Consider the following 15,228-nt stretch of genomic DNA (forward strand, 5'->3'; position numbering starts at 1 on the left):
TTTCTTAAAAAGATATAATTAAAATTAAAATAATAATAATTAAAAGGAAGGGGAATAACTAAAAGGGGGGAAATTTATATTGGGTGAAGTGGTGGCAAATGAATTATTCCTGAGAATATTAGGAGATACAGGAGCAGAAAAATCCATATGGATACAGAATGGAGCTAAATTGATTTCTCCTGACTCAGGGATGGTTTTCTTAGTTCTGGCTGGTCCCTCCTGACATTTGTTTTAACCCTGTCGTTTTTCAGAAAAGCAGCCAAATGGAAGTAAAGCATAAAAGAATGAAATTATATGATTACCTCTTATTGAGCAGGACATAATATTGCCATGCTTGGAGATGCTAAAAATACTTAACTTCAGGATGTGTCTTTATTTTTTTACCAAATGCAAACTTATGGAGGAGTCTCCATGTGACCATCTGTTGTGTTGCTTTCCATGTAAATGACCCTTTTTTTCCTTTTTTCCCCATTCTCCATGCTCAGACAGGACTGTCCAGCAGACATGTCTCAGGTTTTGCCACAGGCAGGCCAATTTCTCTGGGAAAAGTGGAATCTCTGAGGTAGTTAGAAGCCAATCTGTTTGTTCTACCAGAAACAAAGCTCAGAAGTTATAAAAGGGAACATTAATTAAATTAAGCAAAGTAAATTGTAAGGGTCACCACCAGCTCTTGCCTTAAAGTAAGAAAGGCTTGAGTGTGATTCAGACACAATTAGTTGTCGTGGGTGAAGTTAAAAGAGGCAATGGGGATTTGTATAATCCTAATTTAAACCATGTTGTTTTGTGTTGTCAACACTGTTCAGTTTACCTGGGAGATAAAATAACCTGTGAGTGGGACTCATGGGCACTTCAGGCCTGCAGGGATGGATTCATGCTTGGAATTGTGATGGTTGAGTGTTGTGTGGCATCATTTCTTGCTTTTGCACTTCAGCATTATCTCCTGGCTATATCCAAATTCTTGCTCCTTATAAAAATATAGGATCTGTGCCTGTGGGACAGACTTAGCATCTTCTTCCACTGCCATTTGGAGGGAGCATTCCTGGCAAGCAGTTGGCAATCCCATCTCCATCAGAGTATGTTATTGGCATGGACTATTGCTAGACTGCTGTTTCCAAAGGTTTTATTGTAGTTAACCCACAGAGTTTGGAATGGAACCACCAAATGTATTAGGTAAAATAATTCCAGTGTCTTATTCACTGCTGCATTTTATCCTAAGGGCTTTCCAGAAGGATTTCCAGCCATTTGGCTTAGCAGTTGAAGCAACACTATATTATTAAGTGTTTGCAAAACTGAATCCCTGAAAGTTTCTGCTGTGAAATAGTGGGAAGTGTGTGTCTGTCTGCTGTGAGTAGGAAGACTTTTTTTCTGAAAGTGTTTGGGGAAGAAGCTGCTAACGTGGTGGGTTTTGGCTTTTCCATGAGGTAGGGCTGTCTGGAGAGGTGGAAGATTTCACCCTACAGAAGCACAGACCTGTAAACCCTTGAGCTGAATTCTCTGCACAGCCCAATGTTTCCTATAGAGCCAAGGAAAACAAAACCTAGCAAATAGCACACGTTCTCAGCCTTTTTCTAGGAGAGTTCAGCTGGAGAAGATTGCATTTCATGGCTTTTTGATTTAGCATATTATTGGAGGGGATGAAGAAAATTAAGTCAATTTTGTTGCTGGCTGTGTCTTATCTGATTCATCTGATGCTGCAACCTGGCTTTATCTGCTTTCAGTAAATACTCCTTTGGAACTGCTGCTCGCCCATGTAGCAGTAATAGGGGTTATGTAATAAATGGCTTTTGATGGCTCTTTGCAGCTTGAGCTAGATTTTCCTGAGGAATGAGTTTGTAATTGTAAATGTGTGTGTGTATCACACTTGGCTTTTTCTGCTTTGTTTTAATTATTAAAACACGAGTGTAGGAAAATGCATCTTGCTTGAGGATAACGTGCTGGGTGGCATTGCAGCAGAGAAGCAGGGAGAAGATGGAAGGTTTTTCCCTCCACTTTTAAAATAGATAGAAATTTAACATTTCCCAATAGATGCAGTGACCATGGAGGAGGATCAATATAGCATGTATAAAGTAGGATAACTTAAAAATCTGAGCTACTTCTCCGTGGAGGAAACAGGAGGAAATAAAAGAACATTGTGAAGCAGCGAAGTTCCTGGGATGGATTTGTCTGCATGTTCCTTTTTAGGCTTCCTGACATGTTTCCTTGTAACTCTGCTTGACTTGCTGGTGTATTCAGTTCAACACTTCCTGTCAAGCTGGTTCTTGCATAACAACGATTCCTTTTGTCCTAGGAGTTAAGTTTGCATTTCAAAGCCTAGGGAGGAGATGATTTAATAGTGATTTGCTCCCATGTTGTGAGGAAAGGACTTATATTTTTTATCTTGGTGTCCACACAGGCTTAGTTTAATCTGGAGGTATTCAGTCATTGCTAATTCATGAATAAGAAAATAAGATTTTAAGAACGCAGTTGTGTGTTTTCGTGAAAGGACAGTGGAGAATAAAACACAGGTTCTGTCTTTTAAACCTTAGTAAGGAAGGCTATGGGAAATGAACAAAGGTGCCTGTAGGCATTTTAGGTGTTGTCCAGTCCCGCTAAGACAGCACTGCAGGATCTAAAAGAGACAGAAAAGAGGTCATTCACAGTGATTGCCTTCTCCATATTCTGACTGGAATTTGCTCAGCCCTGGCATAGCTTCATGGCTACTGAGTGTATTACAGAAGACCCATGGGGGCTGTCAAATCTCTTGCAAGCAAACCCAGCATTTTAGCAAGGAAAATGTGCCAGCACTGTTATGCTTGCAGTGTACTTTTTTTTTATAAAGTCCAGCTGTATTTGGCTGCATGTTGTTGTGTATTTGCTTGTTTTTAAAATATTAATTGCTTGCAAAGTATTTAGGGTAAATCTCAGTACCTTTGAAGTGGATGAAATCCCGCTGATTTCGCTGGGGTGGAAGTGTGTTTCTCACACTTGAGACAGTTCCAAAGCCATACTATCAACTCTTCCTATATAATGTATTCTGCTGAATATGATTATTTTTAATTAACATTTCCTGTTCCTGTTTAATTAACATTTTTAGTACAGTGCTATGCTTTTAAGTTGTACAGAATTGCACAGCACAATGCCACAAATAACTTGGGTTATGCAAAGTCTTTGCTGCTAAGAGTTAATTTGCTGCAGCTGAAAAGAAGATACTGTATTTTCTGAGGGCAAGCTTGGGAAGAGTTTTGGGAGACAAAAGCAGTGCTTGGTTGGCTGTGGTTGTAAATTTTCCTCCTGAGTGTGGGATATTGTTGCATTTCCTACAGCAGAAGTCCCTTTGGCTTCACTCAGCTGGGACATTGACCTTGTCCCACCCATCATGGGATGCTTCCCGTGGGCCTGAGGCTTCCAGGGGTGTGAAGAATGCTCAGATCTTGGAGACTGAAAACCTAGTCTTTGATTACTGTTAAAAAGAGCCTGAGTAGCAATGTGAGGTGGTCCTCACCAGGGAAGCCTGGGATTGCTTGGAGGGTTACGTAAGCAGAACTGTCCTTTGGAAAAGCGGGAATACTTTGTCCTTAATACCGAGGTGAACCGATTGTGGCGAGCCTTTGTTTAAACAGTGCTGGGAATGCTGAGGAGCCTCATAGAAATATTGGCCATCTCCCCATAATTTATATTTTCGGATGCTAAAACTAGTTGTTGAGCAAATGTAAGGTGCCTATTTTAGGATGCTGCATGTCAATATCTGACTACAGATGGCTCCGTGAATCAGAGTTGGAAGATGGGAAATGTTAGACACTAAGATATTGTTGCTAAGAGATTTTAGTACACAGTATGCTAACATGTGCTGGCAAATTTGGGAACAGTAGCAGCAGAATGCTCTTGGAGGAAAAAAAAATTCAGTGGTGAAGAAACTGTCTTCAAAGGACTATTTAAAGGATAGTAACATTACTGTGCTTTGTTGTATCGAGACCTGACGAAGATGAAATTGGCTTTCAAGCAGATAATAGACAGAAAACATCCAAAAGGTAAAGCTAATCCTGCTCTCCAATGAAATAAAAAGTGGATATTGGAAACAAAAAATAAAAAAAAAATTACTTTGGGGTTTGAATGAATCAAGTACCAAGATTAAAAGGTGGTGGTTGCTGATATTTTGCCATCTACTGGACATCAGATATATTAATAAACACAGTTAGTTCCTTTCAAAATGCATAATATTGAGCTTGTATTACATTATCTAATTAAAAATGTTAAGAGTTCTCTTCTGTCCAGGAAAGAAGCATGCAGGAAAATGCTGAATATGATTTTTTTTTACTTGTATTTCTTCATAACATTAATATAAAGTAATTTAGGAAAATTTTCAGCATTTATTGTCCTGGTAGAGAATGTGGGTTATTTCTGCAATTAATATAAACCTTTGCTGACTATTATTTAAAGAAAAGAAATCCAATTTTACTGGTTTTCTTTATTCTATCTTACCTTATTGCAGTGAGTTTTGCAAAAACTTGAAAATGTTACACATGAAAGGAAACTTCAAATGGATAAAATTAATTTTATTTTATAAGATTAAACCTTTTCAGTTCTGATCTATTTTCAACAAAAGCATTATTGTTTTTTTAAATGTACAAAATATTGCACAACCATAAACTTCCTAAAGGAGTTATTTGCTTCTGACATATTTCTAAATAGATGTATTACATTTCAACTTCAGAATTGATTATTTTTTTAATGAAGTTTTGGAGTGTAAATGTATGCTCCATAATGCAAGAATGTGTATCTCCTGGAGGTCATGTTTTTGTCATCCATATTCTATGTATTCATCAGCACTCTTAGATAAAGACAGGGAATTAGTGATATTAATAGAATATTAATTAAGCATTCGGTTTTATTTTTTAATGAGGTGAACCAAGAAGCTTCCGCTACTTTTATTTTGCTGTGTCGTAGCCTCAAAGTCAAAAATCAACTGCAGCCCAAGGAACTACAAAATGTGGGGTGAAACTTAGCCTTTTGCTTTTTGCAAAGTGAAATATGGAATTCATGTTTGTTCAGCAGTTCTGTGTTAGACTGTATGGCTGTGGCAGTTGTGTAGGATTTTCCAGCTGGTTCATAGAAAGACCCATTTGGAATTCTTAACATTCTGATGGAGAACACCTGAGGTCTGTGTTGTGATTTGAGCTCAGAACAATGTTTGCCACATTGTCACGTTTTGCTCAAGCATTACAAGAGATTGGCTTTCCTGAGGAATCCGAGTTCCAAGTACTTGTGGTGCTCTTTGAATCAATAAACTTCTCTCTACAAGTGCAGGCTCCTGCACTTGTAGAATTGCGTAAGGAACCCACAGCGGGTGATCGATACATTTCCATCCCACACCTATGGAAAAGAAATTCGGAACACAGATTGCTTCCTGCTTTTCCAAACTGAACTCCATCTGTCCCGTTGAGGATAGTTATAAAATCTGCACACTACATGGGAGCAGCTAATGCAGATCCATTTAGGATGGGATTTGTTTGAGTCTGCTGAACGTGCTGGGTGATTTTGTGTCACCATTTATCAGGGATGGAGCCTCCCGCTGCCGTGTCCTACACGGGAACACGTTGGAATAGGGTCTTGGCACTTAACAACCTAAATTTAACTTCCTGATGTCCTTGGGGATGACTGCTGTGGGCTTGATGGTGTGCTGGGACTGAATTCAGAGTGGCTTTAGTCTCCAAGTACCTCTTTGTTTTATTAGGGAGAGCTTTTCTTTCCAGAGGACACAGTAGAAAATAAATTTGTTGAAGCTTAGCTACGTTACATTTTCATTGTTCCACAGTTAACGCCATTGGATTTTTGTATCAAATTAAAGAGGTGTCAATCTCCAAAAGCTGTGGTTATTGGAATGTAGTTGTATATTTTTAATACTAAGCAAACACATCCTGATTATATGTGGATGAGCAGTTCTGAAAATCTTTTAATTAAGGAAGTGATTCTAACCCTTCCTTCTAAATTCCCTTGTGTTAATTTCTCATGTGCGTCTGCTGATAGTGAATCCTGTTGTGTGATGCCTGTGACTGCTTGAGTGGTGTTTTTTCATTGTTAAAGTAATATAGTCCTTGGCACAATGAGAAATAATTTATGATTTTGTGAGCCTGTGGTTTAAGTGAAGGACAGTTGCTAGTCTGATGGATAAACTCTCATTCACAGGGTTGTGTGACTTCTTTCTCGTAGTTCCCACTGTAGATGGGAACCTCTGGAGAAGATTTACCTCAGTGTCCTGTCTGTCCACCCTCATTTGCACTGAATGTAATTCACATTTTGTGCTAGGCTGGAGTTGCCTCCTTTATTGTATAGCACCATGCCTGAACTTCCTGCCTTTCCAAGCTTTCTGGAAAAGGCATCATTCAATAAGCACTACTGGCTGCCAGAGAATAGAGAAAGTGAAATATTTGTCCTGAAGGAAAGAATAGTGAAATGCATTTTCCTCAGGAAAGGGAAATTGTCTGGAAGAGAAGAGCGGGGTGGGGGGGAAAAAGCAGGTGGAGAGTGGTGATGTTTTATGTGCTCACTGTGAATGGCAGCTACAACACTGCAGCTCCCTCTGCTCCTTCCAAAGGCTCTGCATTTCAGAGCTTTGGGTCTCTCAAATGTAAGCATGTGCAGCAAAAGTGCAGAAGCCTGGACTGAGTGGAACATAAAAGGACTAAGGGGCTTTCTTCAGTCTCACAGAGAAAGTTTGTCACAGTTCATTGTCTTCATTTAGAGAGGGGACAGCTTCAGTTTCTGTCTTTTTTATATTGTTTCTCCTTGGGTGGAGCAGTTCATTCCCAAGAGTGGTAATGTAATTTAGCTGTGGTGTTTGCCTTTCAGGGAGTAGCCCATAAAGCTCTAAAACTGTATTTGTTAACAGGCTACAAAATCATGCTCTAATTTATTATAATCTCTACCTGTGATACATTTAAAGAGCAGGAAAAAATCAATTGTGAAAGGTTAGTGCCAGGTGAAGTGTAAGTACAACTTCCAGTTTCCCAAAAGGAAGAAAAGAGTGCATTAATTCCCATAATAAATGTAAATACTCAAATGTAATAAATTGGTATCTTTAGAACTGCATATATTGGGCTAAACAGAGAGATGGTGGTGAGTCAGTGCTACTTCTGTCTGATGCAGAGTCTGAAAATGCTGTGAAACTCTGTCACACTGAAACCTGTAACAGAACATCTGGCCAGTTTCTCTGTTTACATAATGTACTTTTATTTGCCATTATTTAAACTAAGTTTCTTTGGGGAACATGACTGAGAAAAAGCAGAACTAACCTGATGCCTCAAATATTTAATTTCTGAATTGACTCCTGAAAGGCAACTTAAACAATGCCTTTATCCAGAGGGAATGTTTCTGACTGTGAATATCAGAAGGCCAGGGATGAGAATGATCTGTCAGGAGAAAGAGACCCACTTGTGAAGGTGCCAGTGTTGAGGGTGTTGCTCCTCGCCCAGTGCTGGAGTAGGAGTGCTGGGATGCTCCCACCTCCTGCCTGCTCCCTCCCAGTCCCTGCCTTGCAGCTGTTTCATTCATTCAGGTTTCCACTCAGTTGAGCTGTCCCTTGGTTACACCCGTAGCAACTCGCCAAATGTCGATTAAACTCTTCCTTCCTCCCTTGGCTTGGCAGCAGAGCATCTGGCGCTGCCTGCCATGGCAAACAGCAAGGCCCTGGAACCAGTTGCATCGTTTGAAAGAAACATCTGTCTGTGAGACAGTGAGTGAGACACTGGGGTGACTGTGACAGCTCTGCTTCTCCTGAGGCAGAGGAAATATCTGTGTAAACACAACCTTCCTGGTCACACTGCCTGTTACATAGCCTGAGTGACAGCCAGCTCCTGGCTCTGCTCCAGTGAGTTGTTCAACGCATGGCTTTATGCTTCAGAGTGTCCCAGCTGGGACCTGTTTTGGGCACTCCATGAAATTTTGTCATGCTGGAAACAGATCATCGTGGGAATAGGAGGAGGTACCACTGTCCAGCTGAATGGTTTTATCCTCTCTTTTTATTTTATGTGGTTGCCTCCTACCATGATCCATCTTCCTGCTTTAGCTTTACTTTCTGCTCACTTCCCTGTGGCAGACTTACCCAGGCCAGACATGTGTGTTATCAAAGGTAATTTGGTAATAATTAGGTGCCCATGTTAACAGCCTTAGTGGGTTCAATTAAGCTTGGGAGGGAGCTAATAAGTGATTCACTTTAGTTACTGTCATTCATATAAAATTGCCTCTAATGCTGATTAAAAAAACTCCAACAAGATAATTTCTACTCTCTGTACAGTAGAATGTGGCAGGCCTCCCAACCAAATGTCTACAGCAGACAAAGATCCTGATTTGGGTTTAAAAGCACTGAATTACTGAGTCAGGCTTTTCTGCTGGGCCTTGACTGACACCGTGCTGGGACCCTATAGGTGAACTCTTTCTGATTCTGGATGCAAAGTAAAGACACTCTTTAAAAACAGGGCAAAACACATAGCAGGGTTTAGTGGAAATTGTGGGTGAATGATGCTTTTATTTTTACAAGATGCAGAACCAGATTTTATTTGGTTTGCAGAATAATGTGACTGAGAATACGCAGACTTTTGATGTGAGATAAATGTCAAAAGGATGACATGAAAGGACATTTGCTGCAGGAATGAAAGAACCTGAATTATGGCAAGACTGCTGCATATGCAGTTTTAGAAAAGCTCCAATTTTTGAAACTTCAGCATAACAGAGTCAGTAGATAGCCTCTAGTTGTAAAGTGCTACCTCCAGCCTTTCATGGTGGTATTTCATGTCTGTAAACATACACGTGATGCATTTCAATGACTGGAATCCTGTTCCTACTGGAATTGGAAGCAAACTTTTGCTGCAGTTTTGCTGGTTGTGCTACTTTTTCACTGCCAAGAGGAGATGTCTTGTGATCAAAAGAAACCTCAAACAAAACCTTCTTTTCTGCCATAACCTCGTAATTTTAAATCTAGCACTCGTCTACAGAACATCCTGAAAAGAAAACTATGGCTATTTAAAACCATGTAAATTATGAAGCATGGAGAGAATCAAACTAGTATTTTCTGCCAAGGCACTACATTACTATTTTTTTCTAAGGTACAAGGAAATTTAGTACAAATATGGAACTTCAGTTGGTCTCTGATTTAGGTACTAGATCAAGGAGAGAGTTTCCACCACCTTCATTTGGTTCCAGCTCTGGATCTTGTGAAGACCATTCACTTGTCCTAATGTATTCACATTTGTATTTTCATGTGAACTTGCTATCATTTTGGTTTAAGACACTTTTAGATGGAAAAAGGGCTGAGGTTGCCGTGCTTTTTGGTTTGCAACTGTATAAATTGAATGAGTATAATTTTGTGTCTTTTGAATTTGCTCTGACTTCACTTTCTCCCACACATTTTACCCATCAAATTCAAGTGAAGTGCATTGATGTTATGCCAAGAAATATTTGTACTTTTTAACTTTTCCTTGCTTTCCTTAGATCTTAACATATCTTTCCTTCATTTTTCTGTAAGGATTTAAGGATTTTACATACTGTTTTTAGTGCATTGAAGTGAATTAAATAGAGAAAAATGGTTCCTTGAGCTTGCTGAATCTACTGCTTGGTTCAGAAGAAAATAAGGGAACAATTCCCTGTCAAGCTGTCTCTTAGTTATCTGGATTTTTTTTTCCCAAGTAATAAAATGTGTTTATCACTTGAAGAGCATGTTTATACTTGAGGTTTAAAATCTGCTTGGTATCCAAAATTCTTTCATTTGAGTACCATGGCTGCTGTCTAGCAAGCTGCCTGTCACTGCTGAATTTCACCCCCAACCTTGTTTGAGTTTTTCTGCTAATTAGGTGTAATATCAGAGAGAAGTATTATCACTTGCTTACAATGCAGAGAAAACCTCAGAGCTGCACACAAATGTTGCTGTTGTGAACCTGGAGCCAGCCAGATTCAGAATTGGAAGTTAAAGAGAGAGGGTTAGTACAGCTCTGCTGTTGCTTTCCAAGTGCTGTTTGCCAGGGAGAGTCATGAACTGCATTTCAGGGATGCACAGAGGAGACTGGGGGCCAGATTCTGATGTGTTATCCATGCTGAGAACCTGCTCCTTTCTGGAGGGGCTTCTGGAATAAAGGTTGGCTTACCAGTGTTTGAAACAGTAATTTTCAGATGTATGGTTTCAGATGGTATTGAGGTGTCTGTGCATCAACCTGCTTGTATCCAACCTCCCTGATCACAGAATCCCAGAATGGTTGGGCTGGGAGGGACCTTAAAGTCAACCAGATCCACTCCTTGCCATGGGCAAGGGCACCTTTCACTTTCCCAGGTTGCTCCAAGCCCCATCCAACCTGGTGATGGACACTGCCAGGGATGGGGTAGCCACAGCTTGGGTGTAAAGTCTTCAGTTTCTGGGATTCCTGTATTAGTTTGTTTTGGTTACTGGTAAATAAAATTGTAAATAAAATTGTCCATTAAATTTCCTGAGCTGAGTTCAGAAACAAGATCATATGCTTGTTATATTCAAATATATTACTGACATAACTGTACTTCATGCACTCCCCAAGACCATTTAAGCATTTGTATTCATTTGCGTCATTCTTCATAAGTGGAGAGGCACAAACCAGCAAAAAAATTTTTTTGGTCATCAGCTCAGAAATTTGCCTTGAGTTTTTAATAATTTCTCATGTCTGACTCTCTAGGATATAGTCCTATATCCAAGAGAATCCTAAAGCAAGTTTTTTTTTTTTAATATTTTTTTAACCTGCACCCTGTAGATGCAGAAGTTTCTATGAGAAAGGTGAGCCCAGCTTATGCCTTGCACACACATCGGGAAAGCCACAGTGCCATTAGAGAACAGGATCTGTCAGAGCTGCAAAGTGGGACCATAAAAGACAATTCCTTGATATTCAAGGCAAAAAGAGGAAAAGAAGAAGGGAGAAATCATCAATGGCAAAACTGAATTGCTTCCCTTACACCCATCAGAGATGTTTTTCTTTTTAAGTCTATTTAAATGAGAATTCAGATCTGTGTTCAACAACCAGGAAATAAATGAAAAAGAAAATTGTTATTTTAGAACTTGATGTATTTAGACATTTTAAACTCTATGCATATGCATAAACTTCACCAGTCTCTCTCTTTCAGTGTGTTTTTTTGTGCCTTAGTGGTAACTCAATTCTGGTAGCTCTCTGTCCTGGTTCTCTCATGTACTTTGCATTTCAGCTCCTGTTTTTATTGCTCAGGTAAGGAGCAAGGCAGGAGCAATTAAAGGGAGATAATATCTTTAGTGTGTCCCTCCTGCAGCATTTCCCACACACCTGTACATCTCCCAGAGCTCTGGGGATGCTGTGCTTAATGTTCACTGCTGCCTTGGACTGCCACCATATGAAGAGCAGCAGCCCCCCAACAGCCTCCTGAGATTGCCACCATCACAGCATTCCTGGGAAATGGGCAGCTGGGGCACTGGCAGGGCTCTTACAAAGAGATTAAGATTTCATTTCTCACTGGTGTTTCAGATATGTATTGCAGAATGAAAGTAATAGAATTTCTCCACTTTGTGAAAGGAAAATATCTTTGCCTCATGTTTGTCAGTGATGTAACAAGTTTTCCGTCTTAGCAAGTGATGACAGCATATTAATTGTGCCTATTTTACAATCCTTTAGGTGGCTATAATAGCGGGAAATTTTGAACTTGCTGAATACATCAAGAATCACAGGGAAGCTGATATTGGTAAGCAAAATATTTACAGACTCTGAAAATAAGTTTTGCTTGTTTATGCCAGGATTTTGCAAAGATGTTAAAACTGATTCTATGTGAGATACAACCACAGGGCTGGTGACATTTCAGGGAGATTTGAAAAGTAACTCTTTAAAAAAAAATGCAGATGGGGAAAAAGCTGAACTGTTTTCAAAAATATACTCTGAAAAAGAAAATGTGTTAAGTGGTAGGTGCTTTCTAAGTATAAATATACTTAGTATATGTTTGTAATTGACTAAATACACATCACTTACCTGGAAGAGCCAGATTGGCCTTGCAGGTTATTTTTGCCTTGCCTAAAGTTGCTCTCCAATGGGAATAATTGATCAGAAGATGATAATGGAGAAAGATGCTTCGTTGTAATTAAATGAATACATGGCAGAAGCCAACTCCCCATATCCACAAAAGCATTCCCTCTCACTGAGTTTGGTGGGATTAAGGGTAGTGACAGGCCTTAAGGGCCCCTGACAAAAAAGCTGGAGGTTCTTTTAAGATCTTTTTACATAGAGAGGTTTGTCATTAAAATAAAAGCCAGTTTGATACAAGCGGTGCTTAATACAGTTTAATAAAATGGGTTAAAATGCTTTAGTTCAAGTTAATTAAAGTTCCACAGAAACATACTGAAGTTGAACAAAAATAAAGCATTTCTTTTGCAGCAGGAGGCTCTGTGTAGATGCCTACACTGATTTAACTCAGCAAGGCAAATCTCTGACTTGAGTATTTCATTTATATGGGAAATTAGACCAACTCACATGAAATATAAAACTATGGATGTGGATTAAGGACTACTTTCCATTTCCCTTCCTGGTTGCATATGATCTGCAGGGATATGGTTGAAAGTTCTGGGGTAATGTTACTTCTTGTAGCATTTTCAGCTCTTGTAGTGTGCACTGAGGAAACTGAGGACAAAGTGCACCAAAGTCATAACTTCTGCATAAAAGTTCAGAGATAGTCTGGTAGGGATAATAGGATAGTTCCTTTCCATGTAAAAATTCTTTTTCCTTCTGTATTTATTAATAATCTGCAAAATATGAATTAAAAATGAACACGTTATTCTTATTAGGTTGAGCATCTTATTGTTGTTTATATTTACATATGGGTAATGTTGGGGTTTTTTGCTGACTTATAGGATTTGGTGGCTTTTAGAAAAATTCTTAGAAAATACTTTCTATGGGAAGATTCTCTAAATTTTTCTGATGCCTTCCTTTTTGCCACTGAAAAATAGAAATATTGGTACTTCCATTTTTCACTTGCAATTTTTGCAAGATGGTGAGCATGACTATTTAAATTAAGAGATTTGTTTTAAAGAGTAAACATTACATTATTTCCCCCCACCTAATTTAATAGAGCTGGGCATTTGTCCTTTAAGTTTTATTTCTTATGAAAAATGAAGTTGTTGAAATGTCCATTTTTGGAGTGTCTTTTTTCTTTTCTCCAAAAAGAAAAAAGAAGAACACAAATCAAAGAACCAAATCCTGTGCAGAAAACTCAAGAGCTGCTGTGATGATGAGTGTGCAGAGTGATGTCAGCATTTCAGCTTCAGCAAATTGGCTTTTGCTTCTCATGCTTGTCTGGTTATCCGCTGTGTTCCTATAGTTTTGGGTGTGTTCCAACATTTATCATTTGAGTAATGCACCTCCTTAGAGGCAGCAGAGGGGGAAGGAAGAGTGAACAGCTTAGGAGATATCCTTAGGAAGATGAGGACAATTCATACAAGATGAGGACAAGTCTCTTGAAAAACGTTTGATCACTCATTTCTCAGAAAGTGTATTTTTGGTTAGATTTTGAATTTTGATACCAAACCAGTTCATTAAATCTTGTTATTATTTTAAGTTCATTTAATAATCCAAATCACTTTGCGCTTTGTAATTATTTCAGATTCTACTTTAGAAGTATAAAATTCTGATTTACAACAGAGTCACTAAAGCTTTGTCCTACAGATCAAATCCCACTGAGGTTGTTCTTCCTTCTTTTAATTTAGTTGTAAAGCACTTACATCAGACAGATGTGAAAATTAGGCATATATAAAATAAAGCTTCTTTGCAATAATTATAGGACTTCCAGCTGTTCTGGAAAAATAAGAAAAATATAAAAAATGTTTATTTTGGAGCCAAAAAAGGTGATAATAATGTCCCATGGAGTAATGTGAACAAACCCATAAGGAAAAAGCCCTGCGAGGGAATCCTGTGGCTTTAGTCCAATAAAACCCACCTGGCTGATTCTACCAGGAAAGTCTGTGCTCCGGACTGGGATGAGGCAGTTCTGTAAGATTGAATCAAACAGAAAAGGTAAAGGAATCCAAGTACAGAGAAAAGAGATACCCACAAAGGATTAAAAACAAGATACAGATTTCATCATATTTGTATCTTTTATGAGGGAATCCCTTTTGTTTTCTTGGCAGATGTTTGAAAGGTGAATGGAAATTGCCATATCATTTAAAAAGTAATCCTATTTGAAACAAATTACAATAGTATTTTTCATAAAGAAAGAAACCCTATTATCATAAGGTACTTAGAACTTGTTTTACAAGCAGTATGAAATGCTTGGTGTGGCTTCCCAGATTATTTCAATTCATCAGGCCCCCAAATTTGTTTTTTTGAGGAATAATAAGAGCACCAGAGTAGCTTATTTTAATTATTGGTTATTTTGGAAGTCTTTGGGACCCAGAAGTGTATCCCTGTTCAGTGACTATTGTTGCATCTTCTTTTCTGCTTTCTTACACATACCCCTGATATATAGCAGTTGCACACTATTAAAAATAATTAGTAATAATAATAATAGTAATAGTGTCCCTTTAAAACTTTTTTTTTTTTTACTAGCCATAGCACATTTATAATTTATTTAACTTTATGTGTTTATTTGTTGCAAACTAAGAGAAAGTAATGGATTAAAAGATGTGATGAATAGAAAAGTTAATCCCTGATTGTTTTCATCCAGCCTGCAGCTGTCTGTGAGTAAACGAGCACAGCAGATTTAGGAAGCATTTGCTGTACAGAATTTACTATGGCTTCTATAGGATGGAGGTACAAAACCCAATCATATATGTAAGAATTTTGAAGCTTTCATTAGATACAGATATGCAGATATTAAGTATGTTGCAAGCTGATAATCCTTTGGCTTGGATAACCTATTTTTAAATCTCTCTTTTGCCTTGGTTCTTTGTGATGGGATGAATTTTCAGACGGACTAAATGACATGGGTTGTTCTTCTTCAAGTGAACAAGGTTTGTTTTCTATTGTGCATCTTGTCCTTCAGCTAGAAGTCCTGGAGCTAGGACTGATAGGATTCTTTTGTCTGGTTTTTTGTTTGCTTTAGGAAAATGAAGCACATTGAGCTGGTGTGCGAGTTTTTGGTAGTTGATTAGCAGACTAACTAATACTTGGATACTGTTGCTAGGCTTCAAGTCAGAGTTCCTGTATTCCTCTATAATTATGCAGAGAGATGTATGTGTGTGATGGTTTGTCTGTGCTTTCACATGGGTGTTTTTATTTTGATAATTTTGAAAAT

At 38.5% G+C, this 15,228-nt stretch overlaps 1 protein-coding gene across 2 annotated transcripts in view; it reads left to right on the top strand.

Moving 5' to 3' along the window:
• Nucleotides 1–15,228, top strand: part of SHANK2 (SH3 and multiple ankyrin repeat domains 2) — a 276,475-nt gene that overhangs the window by 51,331 nt on the left and 209,916 nt on the right. For both annotated transcript variants that reach the window (XM_015631014.3, XM_015631015.3), the window contains exon 12: nucleotides 11,628–11,694. In XM_015631014.3, coding sequence (XP_015486500.1) covers nucleotides 11,628–11,694 — 67 coding nt within the window. The remainder of the gene's footprint in view (nucleotides 1–11,627; nucleotides 11,695–15,228) is intronic.

This window comes from Parus major, chromosome 5, assembly GCF_001522545.3.
Source record: "Parus major isolate Abel chromosome 5, Parus_major1.1, whole genome shotgun sequence".
Lineage (NCBI taxonomy): Eukaryota > Metazoa > Chordata > Aves > Passeriformes > Paridae > Parus > Parus major.